The following is a 16,211-nucleotide window of genomic DNA, read 5'->3' on the forward strand; positions in this document are numbered from 1 at the left end:
GCAGCACAGCTTCTTGCCACTAGGCCATCAGAGCTCCAAGAAGCTGATTTTGACAGCCTATTCCTTCCTGGTGGAGGCGCATGTATCCCCGAACCCTACCTGGCTCTACCCAGATCTTTTTCCTGTTCTCAGATTTCTAGATGTTAGTCTTGAGAAAGCCTGAATCTCGGGCTTCTGCCCCAACCTTTTTTCATAGAGTGTAGGAGATGGTTGCTTCTAAAATATTTGCAGGTAGTTTTCCAACACAATATAGCACTGTATTATTCACCCAGAAATTACTGATCCATGTTTCTCTGGCCCATATCCCCGGAAAGGTAAAAAAACAAAACCAGCACAGCACACACAAATAATCAATAAGATAGTTTTTCTCTGAGGGGAAACCCAGAGTGCTTAGTTAGGGGCAGTGGGTGCCCTCCAAGACTCTCTTACTCCCAATATATCCTGGATGCAGGAGTGGGGTGGGGAAACCCCCAGGAGACCAGGTCCCTTCCAGCAGAGTTCTACTGTGGTTCGCCCTCACCCTCAGATGGAAAGACAAGATGAAGGTGTCTGAGGAAAGGGAGTGGTGACAATGAGAGGGTCTGAGTGGGTGGGTGTGAACAGGGCCAGTAATAACCAGAAGTGAGCTTTGAACATGGGGTCTCCGCACTGACTCAGCAGTGTCTTCTGAGTGTTCCTGGCTGCCCCTCGCCCCCTCCTAGGTCTCCAGGGTGCCCTTTGAAGCCGGGAACTTTGATCTGGAGTAGACCCTCTCTCAGTGGCCTGGCACTCCCCCTCTTCTCTGGCCCCTGCACCCCTCCTGGGCTTGAGGACTGTTTCCGGCAGTTGCTGGGGGCAGCTGGGCAACACCCTCCCCCTGTCCTGCAGCTGTTTCCCAGCTGCCCAGCCCCACCCCAGAGACAGCTGGGAGCGGGCTGAGAAGGGGGTGGGCTCAGGCCAGCTGCTCGCTCAGGCTGGGGCCTGGAGGGCGGTGACATGAAAGGGCTCCGCCGGCAAGGGTGGCGGCAAAGGAAACCCCCCAGCGGTCGCCCCCTCCCCACTGGCTCCGCACATCTGGGCCCCAGGAGCTGATGCCCCCCTGGCCAGCTGGGTGGGGGTGATGCGGCCCGAGGCCTTTCCCGGAAAGAGGTGGAGTGATGGCCTCTGGGGGTTGAGTAGGAGGCGCTGCCTGGGGCTGTGAGGGTGTGAGCGCCCTATGAGAGCTGATTAGCGGATGTGAGGCTCTGGGTGTGTGCTCTGGATGCAGTCAGGGGTTTGGGTGTGCAGCCGGGGAGCACCCCCACCTCCTTGGCTTCTGGGTCCACCCTGGTATCTGGGGCAGCTCCAGTTCTTTCTGAGCCCCAGCTTTGTGGAAGTGACAGCTGCTGCTACAAAGCCCCGGACAGCTGGACGGTTGGGGACAGCTGGATAGGGTCAGTGTCTCCCTGCTGCCTTTGGCACCCCCAAGGCCCTCTCCTGGCAGCTGGCTGCTTCTCCTGCAGCTGTGTGCCCAAGTATGTGAATTGTCTGGGGTGGACTTTGAAAGCTGAAGCAGTGCTGGTCAGACCCCCACTAGGATCTCTCCTTCACATCTGTCTGATTCCTTCCTTGAGCTAAAACTAAGCCAAGCAGGAGAAAAATCAGGCGGCTTTCTTGCCCACTAACTTTTGGCTCAGGTATGTTAAGGGCTCCTGGGAAGAGACAGTGAGACAGGAGTTGTGAGGAAGAGTTAAGATTACCCATCAGCACCTGTCCCCAGGCATCCTTTTACCCATATCAGGGGAAAAGGATGCTGTTCTCTAGCCATGTGCCTCTGCTTAGCCCCAAACAGGTGCAGGGGAATAAAGGGGACAGGCCAGCTGTCATATTGCTCCTGACTCCAGCTCCCTGCCATATTGGGGAGGGGGAGACAATGAAGCAAGTTCCACCCCATCCTGACTCATCTCCCCTGGAATAGCAGGAGCTGAGCAGGCCCCAGGCTCTGGTTTGGTTGAGCAGAGTATGGCCTGAACATGTCCTTCTGAGGTCGTCTTTTTCTGAGGCTGAATAGTGGATAGCAAGGTTTGGGGTTACCTGAGGGCCACAAGCCTACTCTGAGCTTCTAACAGATGAGAGGTTCACAATTCTGCTCAGACACGAGTAGGCCCGCCGGCTCCTACTGTACAGATGGGCACTGACAGTATCTGTAACAAAGCAGATAAAGTCTCCTATTCCAAAGAGGGCCTTGATGTGTCTGACTCCACCCCAATAGGGGCAAAGGGGTCATTTGGGCCAGCTGCAGGCCGGACCTTGGCCAGGCTCTCTCACAGCAGCCCTTCTCAATGTCCAGAATCACCAGGGATAAAAACATGCACGTTTCTGAGCCCACTGAGATCAAGGACTGGAGGGGACTAGCAATGAGTCCCTTTAATATGTCCCCCAAAGAAGCTTGAGACTGAGAAACTCTGCCAAAGGGGGTAAGAGTGGGATCTTTTAACCTTGCTACCCCATCCTCAAGTCTCCCAGGGCCAAAGCCCCAGATTCTCAAAAGCAGCACAGATTAACTGACCATGTCCCATGGGGGTGGTAGAAATTTCCTAGGATGTGGCTTTTCTGCCCTCCCTGCCCATGGCCCCCACATGGTCCTAGAACTCAGTATATGCTCAATAAATATTTGTGAACTGAAGGAGGCTCATTTTGCAAGACTCAAAAAAAGGTGTTTCTCCTTTGTCCCAGCTAAGAGCACACTGGCAGGGCCTCAAAGAGATGCCAAAGCCCCTTGAGCTTGGGGCCAGGCCTGGGAGGCCCTCAGCAAATATTTGTCAAATGGAATTCAAGGCCAAGAGATGCAGTTAGTGGCTGAGAAACTGACAGGCAGGCAGGGGTCTGGAACTGGCCAGACACAGGAGAGGCAAGGTGCTAAGACCTTTTCCCTCTGAAATCCCCTCCCTACATCAAGATCTAAAGAGCCCAGACTGGTGGCCTTCGGGGTTAAGAGGCAAAACAGGGATTGGGAACGCGCCATTATGTTTATTAGAGGTTGGATTTTGGTGTGTGTGCTAGACAGATTACAGAATAAATATCTGTGCCTTGAGAAGAGGAAGTCCACGATTCATACAAAGTGCTCACTACAGGAAGCTGCTGTGTCAAAATCCAGGCAAAGGCCCAAGTTGGGGCAACCAACCCATCCTCCCCTACTGACCTCCACAAGGGCAGATGGGTTTTATTTTATTATCTTTTATTTATCTTCATTATTATTATTATTATTATTTGCTTTTTGCTGTGGTCACTATCATTGGCAAAGTTCCTTGTCCCATTTCCTGGACATGGGGTTCCTGTCTTTAAAAGATTCCACTTTGAGGCTGAAGATGCCAAAAGCTGCTTGAGAAGTGGCCTTTGAACTCCGTCTGGGAGGATGGTGAGGAGAAGGAAGCAGAAGAAATTATTCTTGGTTGGGTTTCTTTCTTTCTTTTTTTTTTTTTAAAAAAAAAAGGCTCCACAATCTACAGGTCATTCCTTACTCAATCAGTGATCAAAATGCCCAAAAGGAAAAAAACTAAAAAAGAAATGGGCCAGTGGGCACTGGTCTTTCTTTCCATGGGGGGGTGGTGAGGGGCTGAACCCCCACCTCCAAGGCTTTCAGGGAGGCTGAGTCTCCTTTCAGCCAAGGGGGTTCAAAGGGAAGGGGTGGAAGAGAAAAGGAGAAACAGACAGAGCAAGATCAGTGCCTTGAGACAGACACCTTCCCCACTCCAGGGCCACCTGGGCCCCAGCCCAGGCCAACTCCCACTGTCACCTCTGTGTTCAGAAGAGTCATTAAAAAAAAAAAAAGAAAATAAAATCGAAAACAAAACCCCAAACAAAACCAAATCCAAAAAGAAAAGACTGGGAGGAATGGAGGGAAGAAGAAAGGAGGAGGGTAGGTTTCTGAATGCATAATTCCCCAGCCACCAGGGGCTGCAGGAGAGACTCCTCAGCGTGCCACCGCCCGCCCGCGTGGCGTTAGCTCGTCACGTAGTGTTTGGTGGATGGCTGCCCATACACCCTGTAGAAATCCTGGTGGCCAGGCTGCTGGGAGGCATCGAGCCAGTCTCTGACGGCCAGGCCAGGAAGGGACTGGGGAACCGAGGGCGTGGGTGGGAGCGGGTGTGAATACTCCTGCGAGGGCACTGTCCAGGGGAAGTGGCCGGAGCGGGGGTAGGGCTGGTGGCTGCCATGGTTGGCCACGGAAGAACAGTAACAGTTGTCCACGGAGCAGACGAGAATCTTGCGACCCCCGTATTGCGGGAGCATGGGCTGCTGGGCAGCGGTGCCATTGGGATACTGCGACGGCGGGAACACAGGACTTGAGTGTACTGGTTGGGCGCCACCTGGCAGGGCCACCAAGTGCTGTGTGGAGCTGCAGGGCCCCAGGGGCTGCCCAGACTGGCCCTCGCCGCTGGCTGTGCCCGCCGCCCCGTACTGGCTGCCCACAGGGCCCGATGATGTCTCTAGGAAACTGGCCTCAGGGAAGGCCGCTGAATGCTTGCGCTTCTCTGCCCCAGAGCTGTTCACGCCACAGGGGTACAGGGGGACGCTCTGCAAGAAGGGCACTGGTGTGAAGGGGCCTGTGGAGAATTTGGGGGCAAAAGTCACCATAGCTCTCACCCATTACCAACCCAGGCCTCCCCACACATGTCATCCAACATCTCAGTTGACGCTCAGCACTCTAATAGGAGGTATATACCATTCCCACTCCTATCTTACAGCTGAAGAAACTGAGATGCCATAAACAAAGAAAGGCCAGCAAAGTCTACTCAAACAGGCCACACCCCTTAGAGGAAAGTCTCTGACCTTGACTCTTTGTCTAAAGGGCTCTCTCTTTTCTACCAAGGATCCCATACTCACCTTCTAGCATCTTCCGTAGCTGCTTCTCCTTCTTGGCCACCTCATTCAGGAAGAGCTTGGAGTTCAGGTGGCCGATCTTAGGGGGAGAAAGGCTACTGCCTGTGCAGTTCTGAGTCCTGGGGGCAGTGGATGGGGCATCTGCTATGAGGAGGCTTCACCAGTGAGCCCGCCCTACCTCCCCATCGTGGGCCTCGCCCTCCCATCCCAGCTTCTCCCCTGAGGGTGGGAGTCCATCTGCTCACCTGTCCATTAGGATTTTCACAGACTTGGTGTTCTAGGGGGGAGAGAATAGGGTCAGTTAATAGGAAAGGCAGAACAGGGGAAGGGGAGAAGGAAGCTGCCACATCCTCCCTCTCAGGCAGCGCTGACACTGATTCTGGACAGAGTGTGGCAAAAGCAACAATGACCCTGAGTTAACAACTTACAATGTGACACACCATTACAAGACTTTCATATCTATCATTTCATCTGCATAGCTAGCCTATGAGGTATGGTCTGCAAGCCCTCAATTCTTTTTCTAAATCCTTGGACCCAAATATATTATGGAATTTGAAAGGTTTTGTATTCTAGAAGAGCAATTTAGGGCTTGTAATATGTTTAGAGAATTCTAGAGGCAGAGTTCACAGGAAGTTGCACTGATAACCCAAAGGCTGCACCTGCTGGAAGGCTTGAACCTACCAGCAACTCTGAGGGGCGAAAGACAAGCAATTTTCTCCTGTGTTGATGTAGTCTTGGAAACTTAATGGAGGGTCAGCTTAACTCAGTGGCACTGAATGAATAAGTGAATATAGTTAAATATCGTTCACAACAGGACCTGGGGAATACTCCGTTAAACACAAACTCATTGCTGCTGAATCGAACTGACTCATAGCCGACCCTCCAGTCAGTTTTCAGGGGCTGTAAACTGAACAGGAAGAGACTGTCCACCTTTCTCTCTGAGCTGCTGGTGGATTTGAACTGCCCTCCTTTGGGTTGTCAGAGCAATACCCTACAGCCTATGCTACCAAAGCTCTCTAAGACCTCATTAGGCAACACATTAACATTTCTGCAACAAAGTGCTTGAGTATTCCACGTGAGAGTATTCCACCATTCTCCATGGTCCAGTCTCGGCTCAGGTCAGCTTTTGCTATTAAATGAGTTGTCAAAGAAATTTTTTTTTTCTTCTAGTCTTTGTGATTTTTTAAGATTTGGAATTGTGGATAAAAGACCACAAACTTGGATTATCAACTCCCTTTTAGAGGTGAAGAAATGAAGATTTAAGGAATAGACAGATATGACTTGCCCAAGGTCACAAAGCTATAAAGAGGAGGGTGGGATCTGAATCAGTGAAGGCTAGCTCCACAGTCAAGGGCATGAGAGAGAGCTGGCGGGGAAGAAACTGGTCAAGAGAGCAGAAAAGAGCAGCTTTGAATCTAGGAAGGAACCCCTAGGTCCCAACAGCCAGGGCCTGGGCACAGCCCACCTTCATGAAGCTGACGTCCTCTGTCTTGTCAAAGAGCAGCTGCAGGGAGCCGAGGAGCTTCTTGGCCTCCTGCATGCGCTCGCTGAGGTGCAGCGCCTGCGCCGCGTTCTCGCTGCAGAACTTGGCCTGGGCCTTGTCCAGGACCTCCACTGTCTGCCGCAGGTCCTCATCCAGCAGCTGGTGCAGTTTCTCATACTGCAGTCGCACCTCCTCCTTTAGCTGGCTCACCTTTTCCTGCAGGCACAGGGGCAGGAGGGGGCGCACATGTGAGCATGGGGCACTCGGACAGTGTGGGAAGGCAAGGTCTGACCTGCCAGTTCTTCACTGGGCAGCAAAGGGCTCCGGCTCTGCCACCGCTGGTACCAGTGGGGTGACACATGGTACAGAGCCGACCACATGAACGATCCTAAGTAAAAAAAAAATCAACCCAAAGCCCTGTACTCCAACCACCCGCACCCCATACCACAGGCTGGGGCTGCACTACCTCCACCAGGCGCTTGTCTGACTCGAGTTTGTACAGCTGGTCCTCAATGTCCTGCTCTCGCTCCTCCAGCCGGTCCTGCTGCTTCATCAGCATCTTCTGCAGGGATAGTCGTGGTAAGGGACATCAGAGGGAGATGTGACTCTGCCCTTTCCCAAGGGTGGGTAAGCCCCATCCTCCCTCCCCTCTACAGAACATACTCATCCTATAATCCTATAAGGCCTGTGACCCACCTGGCCCCCTGGCTGCAGTTCCAGGGGCTTACCGACACAGGCCGACTAGTCTTTGACCCCAGCCACTAAAAGCTGGACTAGCTTAAAGCATGAGCTTTCTGAGCATGGAATCAAGTCAGCCTTTGTTCCAGGCACATTTCCTGTACTGGCTTATCTAATCATGCCAGTAATGCTAGGAGAGAGGTCTTATTATCAGCATGATTTTACAGAAAAGGAAACTGAGGCCCCAAGAGGTTATAGGTACTTTGTCCAGTGTCACACAGCTACTCACTAGAAACCCAGGTGATCTGACAGTAGGGTCTATGCTCAGTGGACTCATTCTACCACTCTGGGGAGCACCCTCCTGGAGAGGAGCACTCTAAGATGCAGAGGGAATGACTGCCAAGGAAGGTCACAGGGGCCCCTGGGTCTCAGTTCAAAGCTCTCACCTCAAACTAGTCCCACACACTAAGCCAGACCCTGAGAGCCCAATAGCTCTCTCAGCCCATGAGTTGAACCCAGGCAGAAAGGAGATACCAGCTCTCCTGAAAATCAAGGCCAGTCTCTTGGATTTTCAGATGCAGCTTCTCATACTGCAATCATCTCTCCTCCTTCACCTGGGCATTGCTTGAATACTCATATCACATGAAATAAACAGCTTTGCCAGCTCTGATCTCTCAGGCCCACAAACTCTCTCTCCTCCTGGCCCTGTAGATGCCAGCTGCTCCCAGTAGCCTGCAACCCTCCTCACCAGACACATCTGGTCAAATAGGGTACCTCCCTTGCTCAAGAACCTTCAATGATCGAATCCACCAGATGCTCTGCTGGAGAAGGAGGGGCAATCTCTTCCTGTACCAGTCAGATCTGATTTGACAGTATAGGCACAAAAAAATAATAAAGTAAAATAAAAAAGAACCTTCAATGACTCCCTCCTTCAAGAAATTCTTGAGCCTGGCAACCAAGGCTCACCAACAGACTAACTCAGCCAGGTAACTCTGCATCCTGTCCCCAACACTGTATTCATTTCAAGTCTCTGGACTCTGCTCCTGCTTTTCTGCAGCCCACAGTGCCTCCTCCTTCTTGTCTGTCCAGAAGCCTCTACTGGTCTAGGAAGCCTTCCATGAGCCTCCAAGTCTGTGCAGGCCTCTCCTCCTGACCAGGAGGTCACACTCTGTCTTCCCTCTGCACCGCCAATACAGTAAACACAAGCTACATGTGCCTCTATAAACCTAATAACAACATGCAAAATTGAACATCCGTTCCTCAGTCGCACCAGCCTCATTTCGAGTGCTCCACAAGCCAAATAAGCTGGTGGTTACTGCAGTGGATACCACATACAGGAAATATCCTCGTTGTCACAGAATGTTCTGTTGGGCAATGCTGCTCTTGTCTTCTGATCGACTCAACTGCTATGGTCTGATCTTGAGCACAGGACTTTGCTACTGTTTGTCTCTATCTCCTTTCCCAGTCAGTCCACACAAAGACAGGGGCACCCTACAGATGCTAAACATAGTTCCTGAATAAACATGGAGACTTTGTACATAAAGTCAAGTTTGAAACATAGCTTTCACAGAACCTCGCTTGCATTAAGTGTCCACTCAGAAGAACTGGCTTTTCCCTTCCTCTGAGGGTTCTCAGAGTTACCTTCAAGTCTGAGCCCATGACCTCTATTCCCTGTCACATTCAGCTGCCCCAAAGACAAACTGTTACTAACCCATTCCTCATGCCCTCCAACTCATTTTTACATACAGAGAAACCAAGACCCAGGAGCCTGTAGGCAGAAGGAATGGGTGGGGGTAAGGGCTCTCTGATTATGAGCTAGGGTAGTCTGAGACATCCCCTCCCAAATTTGGCACTTCAGTCGCCAGGAAAGGAGGTCCAAGAAACAGATCCAAGAGGTCATGCTCCAGGAGAACTTTGCCCTTCCAGCAGAAACCTCCAAACCCAGGATTGGGGTGCAGGGAGCAGGAGCCAGTCTGAAGATCTGAGCCTGGAAACAGACACAGCTTGAGCCATCAAACTGCCAAGGGTTGTGTGAAGAGAGAAAGAGACATCCTGTAGTGTTGTCCATACCCCCTTGGACCCTGGGTTCACTTCATACCCATACAGCACATCTGGTGTGTGTGACTGCCACTGAGTCAGACAAACTCATAGCTGACCCTCCAGCAGGTTTTCAGAGGCTGTAAATCACAAAGGAAGAGAATGCCTATCTTCTTCTACTGGAGCTGTTGGTGGATTTGAACCATTTGCCTTTGGGTTGGCAGCCACTAGAGCTCTGTTGCAGTCTGTTGTACCCAAGGTGTACAGTGACTGTAGGCCTCCTAAAGGCTCAGATAATGGAAGGAGGCCTGCCACAAAACCCAGAGCACCCCCATGCCAGAACATCCAGCCTTTTTCTCCCTCTAACACTGGGCCAGCACAGTCTCATTTCATCTGCTGTTGTCTCTCCTCCCATTCTGCCATCCCAGGGCCTCGGATATATGAAAGCTCAGGCTCCCAGCTCCCCAGGCATGCACTATTTTCATCAGTACCAGATTTGGGGATGCTTGGGGTGAGACTCAGATGAGAGAGTAGAAAAAATGCAGTTCTATGAGGATGAGAATGGGGCTGTCCCACTTCCATCATCCTGGACACTAGGAGAAGCCCTGGAGAACTCATGACTGAACCCCTCAGACAGACCAAGGGAGGAGCCTCTTGCCCAGGGCGTGTATCCTGGGGCTCTGTGATGTCCTCCCTGTCTAACCAAGGCCATACTCCCTGTCCTCACTCCCTGAAGGTGGTGGGTGGGTTTCATCTTCCCTTCTCCAGCTCACAGATCATTGGAGGCCTATTATAGGGTGGGGAGCGAGGGCAGGAGGGGAAAAGAAGCTTGCCAGAGGTTGCCAGCTAGGGAAGGAATGTGGCCAGTTTATTCTTGCAGGGCCTGTCCTAGGGGACAACTGAGCTGGCTCCTGCCACAAACAATGTCTGAAAGAAGGGTGGTCATTTGTACCTCGGGCACTGAGAAAGTGGGGGAAGGAGGAACACAGTCACTTCCGGCTATGCAGGTGGCTGAGACACCAGAAAGTGAGGAACAGAGGAAGCAAGGCTTGAACCTCTTGCCATTACCAGGCGCTTCCTTCCCACCCTAACCCCCTTCCTGCCTCTCCAGAGAGCCACCAGACCCACTTCCCATGGAAAAACTCATAGCTGAGGTGGAAGCAGATTGCCCTTCCTGACAGCAATGGAGCCCCCCTCCCCACGAACCACGCACAGCACACCTCAAGATCTAAACATCCGCACTCTCACTCAGCAGCTATGGGGTCAGACAGGACCTCCTCACCTGCCCACAGCATCAGAGCCTTCCATGGTTTGTCCCTGGGCCTGAGGGGACAGAAGCCTCTAGAAGTCTCCACGCACTCCAATCCCACCCCTCCAGGTCCCTCGCTGCCCCTCATTTTCTAGACTGCCTCTCTTCCCACCCGAAGCCCAGGTGAGGGGACCTGTGCTCCCCGCTGCACTCCTGTCATATATCCTCTGGAGCCTGACCAGTGAGGCCCAGGCGACATTTGTGATGCCAGTCTAGACTGGCAGACGGCTGAGGCTGTGAGGACTCTGGGCTGTATAAAAGTTAATAAATAATAATAATAAAATCCTCAAGCGAACCTTGAAGAGAAGCAAGGTCAGCAGGGAACAGGGCCCCAGAGGCTGCGGTCGAGGCAGCTTCTGGGTTTTCAGACAAGGCCAAGCTGGTTCCCTGAAGTGGTGGTCAAAGGAAGAAGACAAGGGTTGCTGGAACCCCTTTTCTTGCTCAGGTTCCTTCCCAGGTGCCTCTCCTGCCGTAGCCCTGGCTGCAGCCCTCTCCAGGCTGCTCAAATCCACACATCCTATCCTCCTCCCCAGCTGCCAGCACCCTCCCCCACTGAAGCCCTTATCTCAGCCCAAGATTCCCTTCTTCTCCCCCAGGGCCCACAGCACTCTGCCCTTCCAGCAGAAAAGCTGCCTGGCCTGCCCTGGACCCTCCTCCTTTCCAGGCTTTAGCTGGGGAGACCAGAGACCCAGAGAGAGAGAGAGAGGGACTATAGAGTGGGAGCCCCAGGCAGTAAGAGGCAGCACCTCAGAGGCCAGCTTGGTGAACCCAGAGGGGGCTTCTAGGCTGTGGAGCAGAATTAGCTTTTGCCATGCAGAGAGCACCGCTCTGGGGCAGCAGAACAAAGAGGCGAGAGAGAAAGCCCCCTTTTGTCTGGGTTTGAATGCCAGGCCAGCCAGGAAGGAAGGCTTTCCCAGGGCCAGAGATGAGCTCGGCCAGGCGCCTGCTCAGTCCAGGGCAGAGGCCCAAGCCGGCTTCCCCCTCTTCCTATGTCCTCCCAGACTGCCCCCAGCACTGTCACAAGACCCACCCTGGCTCCCATCTCCAAGGCCTTCCCCAGGCTACAAGCTCACCCTAAGGTAAATCCTGCTTTCTTTTCCCCTCCCCAGCATCACCAGGTGAGAAGGTCGCATGCCACCACCACAGACTCACAACTACCAAACTACAATGGCTGGAGGCAGGGACTCACACAGAAGCACAGTCACGCTGACAACAGTCATTTCAGACATGTACACTCAACTTCAGGGGACGTGGCAAGCGTGGCCTCCGTGTACCCTCCCCTCTCACACACAAGCATAGGCGTGCGCGTCCACCTGCGCACAGACAGGCCTGCACAGCCATTCAAAGCTTTGGGGGCAGAGAAATCAATAGGGCGCGTGCATGGCAGGCGCCCCTGCTGTGTCAGCAGGATCCTGGGCTGGAGGCGGTGGGGCTGGGCTTCTGTCTGAAGCTCCTCTAGGGCCCCAAAGGGGTAGGCCAGATCTACCTTCTACAGATCCAGGATGGTTAAGGAAGGAGCACCTACATGTGTGTACACACACTCACATCTCCCAATCTCAACTAAGACCCTAGGAGCTGGATGGGCCTGACCGGGAAGGGGCAAGCAGTAGGTCCCGCACTGCCAGAGCCAGGCTCCTCCCACACAGCTGAGCTTCCTCAGACCCCACAGTCCCAATGCATCCTCAGCAGCCAGGGCCTTGAGAGCAGGATCCCCTCATCCCATGCAGCTGCAAACCCCAAACCAGCCCCAGCAGCCCCTCCCCGGAGACCATCTCTTCTCATGTATGGCCCTCTAAAGGTGCAAAGGGTCCTGGCAACATTTCCAGAGAGATCTTGATCCAGGGCCCGAGAAAGGACACACACATAGATCTGTGAGTGCACAAACTCAAAGATACACTTAAACACACACGCATCCCATAGCCCCTCATGTATAACTAGGCCTGCTTGTGGAGCTTCTCTTTGTATGGCAGAAATGCACGAGAAAAGGGGTAGCCTGGGTCCTGCCTGGGAGTTGGAAGGAGGTCTGACCATCCAAGAGATGCCAATGTTGAGCTCACCTGGATGTCTGAAGGGAATTGTGGGGCCCTTGGCCTTCCACAGCCCCAAGGGAGAGCACCTTTACATATCAAGGCAGGTCTCCAGGGCCCACACAGCAGGCATCTGACTGCAGCCTCCCATCATCCTTCTGGCTTCCCAAGGGCAGAATATGGCAGCACTGCTCTAGGATGCTAGCCCATGAGCACAGTGGTGCTTGTTGAGTATGCGGATGGGGGGGCCACCAGGGAAGGGTTGGTCAGGGTTTTCTATTTCTAGCAATTAGGGCATTTCAGCAACCCCTCGGGAAGGCAGAAGAGCAAGAACGAGAAACAGAACTGTATTCTAAGGCATGTGCCAGCTCTCTGTGCTTCTACTCCTAGACCCCCAGAGAATTCAATGGCCCTCATCTACAGGCTAGCCCTATATGACAGATTCCCTTCTACAGGGGGAAAAGGGCCAAGGAAAAGGGCTATCCTCCTGTCTGGCCTAGAAGACTGTGGAACTCTAGGCCTCGTCTATGCAGGTTCCCCACTGGCCACCCTCTTAACCCCAGGAAGGGGAGGGCCTGGCTTCTTCCACACTGAATAAGCCAAATGCAAATGAGAATGACTCTGGGCTCTTGAAGGAAGGCTTCCAACTCCAGGGGTCAAGGGTCTAAAGAAAGATGCAACTTGGGCTGCCCTGCACAGATGCTGAATGTACAGTATTGCACATCTGGCCCTGGTGCAACCCGCTCCTCCCAGCCTGGCCACACTAGGCAGACACACATACAGAGCCGCTAACAAAGTTCAGTGCCTGCCTCCATCCTGTTTTTCCCAAGAGCTAGAGGAGGCAGGGGCTTGTTGGTGGGAACCCCAGGGTACACTTGCCACCCACTACTTGCATTCTCTAACCATAGGGACAGGTACAGTTACAAGTAAAGCAGCCAGTCTACAAAACCCTCACAAACACATCTGAATACTCTCTCACCACCAAATCAGGTGCAGTTGTCATTCCTATTTCACCTCAATTAAAGATGCATCCTAACACTCAGACGTAGCTAGGTCACAACCATGAGTGAGGGTACACATTCATTCACCACTGGGAGGGGGCCTACCCCCTCTCCTGTCCTTTTCAGCTACATCCCCTTCTTTCCCCTCCCCTCACCTTCGGCTGCCAATCCCAGGACAGAGCACTGCCTTTGCTTTTTTCCCAGCCTCCTCCCCCAGCCCTTCCATCTTTATTAATAGCAGCGGCTTCCCAATCCCAGGGAAAGTCAGAGCTCTGGCTGCCCTGCGTGGGGGATGGAAGGCGACCAGGGGCTCATCCGCTTCTCCTAGGCCTCTCTCCCTCCTTCAACCCAGGCAGGGGGAGGGGGAGACAATTCTCAAATCCCCACCCCCCTGCCATTTCCTTTAAGAAACCAGAGTCCTGCCCTGGCACAAAACCCCTGAGCTAGCCTATCAGATTGGAAACTAATTATACAGCAAATTTTATTTGCCATCCCCACCCTCAGCGTGTGGCGGCCCTCTTGCCTTTTGTTGGTTGTATGTGTATGTTTTTTAATTGCTAAACAGTGACTCATTCTGACTGGTCCCCTCCACAGGAAACAGCCTCCATCTACAACTGGCCCCAGCTAAGAGCTTCCTCATACTCAAGCTCCCCACTAGCCTCCAGGGGCCCCCACCCATAAACCCTCCCTAGTTTCCCAAAGGCCAACCTTGCCACCTGGATAGCACACCCAGGCCCCAAGCAGGGGCTTCCGAGATGGCTCAGACAACCCTTCTCTCTGGGGATGACTCACCCCCAAAGCCAGGGCACTGGGAGAGGCCTAGGGGACAGAAGTACAGGCCAGAGGTATAGCCTCAGTCTAGCTTCAAAATCAGGCCCAGAGGCCTGAAGGGGAAGGAGGTTTTGACATTGGCCAATGCTGCAGGGTGTATACAGTGGGAGGGGATGCGGTTCTGTAATCACCCAGCCGGCAGCCCAGGGGAGCCAGCTGCCTGAAACCAGATTTCAAGGCGGCTCAACCTTAAACCCACAGGATTCTTTTTCCGTCTCCTACTTCTCCTCCCCAAATGTGGGAGGGCTTCAGTTGAGGGTTGGGCTGGGAGAAAAAGGGCTCAGGGTGATGGAGGCATACACTTTTAAGGTTTGTTCATGCAGACATGTGCAATACACAGACGCACAGGGGGCAGGGCTTCTCACCCAGAAAGCAGGCGATCTGGAATAACCCAAAAGGCTGAGAGGCCGACTGGGACTCCTCTGGCTGGGCTGGCCTTGTCCACAGAGATGCCCTGAGCTGTATGCTCCCTGTGGACACCCCCCTCCATGTGTTTCCAATAGAGCTTGAAACTAACATGGCTGCTTTTGTTTACTTCCTCATTGGTATGCCAGCATCATGGATCATGTCAGCCACAGCAGCGGCACCAGGACGCTCATTACATAAACAGCAGCTGGAGAAGCAGGACCGGGGTCACTGCCTTGGTGACTTCCCCTAGGGGCTACCGAAACAGCGCAGGGGGAGGGAACTGCGTGCAACACAGGAAAGGGGCACGCAAACTCTACCCCTGACAGCTCCACACCCCAATTCTATAAATGACTCACACGCCTGACCTAAGAGCACAGGTGTGGGAATGTGTCAAGAAGCGCGGGGGGCAGGGGGGAGGAAGGGAACCCTTCTTCCCAGGTCTTGCCCCCAAACTTTCAAATTAGGAGAGTTTAGAAGGAAGCCTCTGCCCTGAAATCACAACAGGCTGTCCCGATGGACGGATGCAAGTGCCTAGACGGGAGAGTGCGTGTGCGGGTGTATGTGCAGGGTACTTGCCCGGATCTCATTCCTCCGAATCTCCACGTCGCACACGGAGTGTCCCTGATGCGCGCCGCTGTAGTAGCAGCAGTACTGGCACACAGCCACCTGCTCGGCCTCGCAGTGGTAGAGGCGGTAAGCGTTGTGTTGGGGGCAGCTCCAGGCCCGCACGTCGTCCGCCTCCACCAGGAGGTGCCCGCGGGCGGTGGAGGGCTGCTGCAGGTGCGTCTGCACGTGGGACTGGCAGCAGGGCGCCTCGCAGCGCAGGCAGACCTTCTGTGCGGGCAGCGGGGGGCCGCGGCGGCAGAACACGCAGTGCAGCGCCGCCGGCGGCTTCTCCACGTGCAGGGCATTGAACTTCTCCACGATGTTGGTGAGCTTCAGGTTCTTCTCCAGGCCTGGCTTCTGGTTGTAAGCCTGGTTGCACTCTGGGCAGCGCACCAGGCCGCTGTCCTTGGCCCACGCCTCGCCGATGCAGCCCCGGCAGAAGTTGTGTTTGCACGGCAGCTGCACTGGCTCCACGAAAACGTGCAGACAGATGGGGCAGATGAGCTCCTCCTCGAAGCAGTTCTTCCAATTCTCCGCCATGGCGGCTGCAGGCAGGGGGCCCGGGCAGGCTTCCCCAACTCCCCAGCTCTGCGGGTCCGTCCGATGTAGTTGTAGGTCCACTGAGCCCCGAGCTCCGGCCTTTGGCGGCCCCGACAGTCGCTTGGTCACCAGCGCCTTCCTTGCGTCCGTCTCCCAGAGGAGGGAGCCTTGGTCCTCACGCCGCGCGCGCAGCCGGCTGCGTCTCCTCCTCCTCCTTCCGAGCGCCTAGCGGGAGGCGGCGGGCTGCGCCAGGGCCGCGTCCGGGGCACCAGCCCAGGTGGGGAGCGCAGAGGTCCAAATTCCATATAAGAGGCCGCCTCCCCGTCGGCGCGGCTAGGGCAGCGACGGCCCGCGGCCTGTTCTCAGGCCCGTCTCTGACATTGGGGCGCGCCCCACGGCAGACAGAGTCCCCGAGCCGCACACTTCCTCTAGCGACGGTGGTGGCTCCT

General features: G+C 54.1%; 1 protein-coding gene across 1 annotated transcript; it reads right to left on the reverse strand.

Moving 5' to 3' along the window:
- Nucleotides 1-2,968: 2,968 nt before the first annotated feature.
- TRIM8 (tripartite motif containing 8) lies at nucleotides 2,969-15,878 on the reverse strand. The gene is made up of 6 exons (XM_006879976.1): nucleotides 15,193-15,878; nucleotides 6,792-6,887; nucleotides 6,308-6,541; nucleotides 5,088-5,119; nucleotides 4,846-4,961; nucleotides 2,969-4,565 (listed from the first exon to the last, which is right to left on the reverse strand). The coding sequence occupies exons 1-6, from the start codon at nucleotides 15,760-15,762 to the stop codon at nucleotides 3,961-3,963; spliced, it is 1,653 nt and encodes a 550-aa protein (XP_006880038.1). The 5' UTR covers nucleotides 15,763-15,878; the 3' UTR covers nucleotides 2,969-3,960.
- Nucleotides 15,879-16,211: the final 333 nt, after the last annotated feature.

Source organism: Elephantulus edwardii, unplaced genomic scaffold (genome assembly GCF_000299155.1).
Source record: "Elephantulus edwardii isolate Elephantulus edwardi_28Jun2011 unplaced genomic scaffold, EleEdw1.0 scaffold00006, whole genome shotgun sequence".
Lineage (NCBI taxonomy): Eukaryota > Metazoa > Chordata > Mammalia > Macroscelidea > Macroscelididae > Elephantulus > Elephantulus edwardii.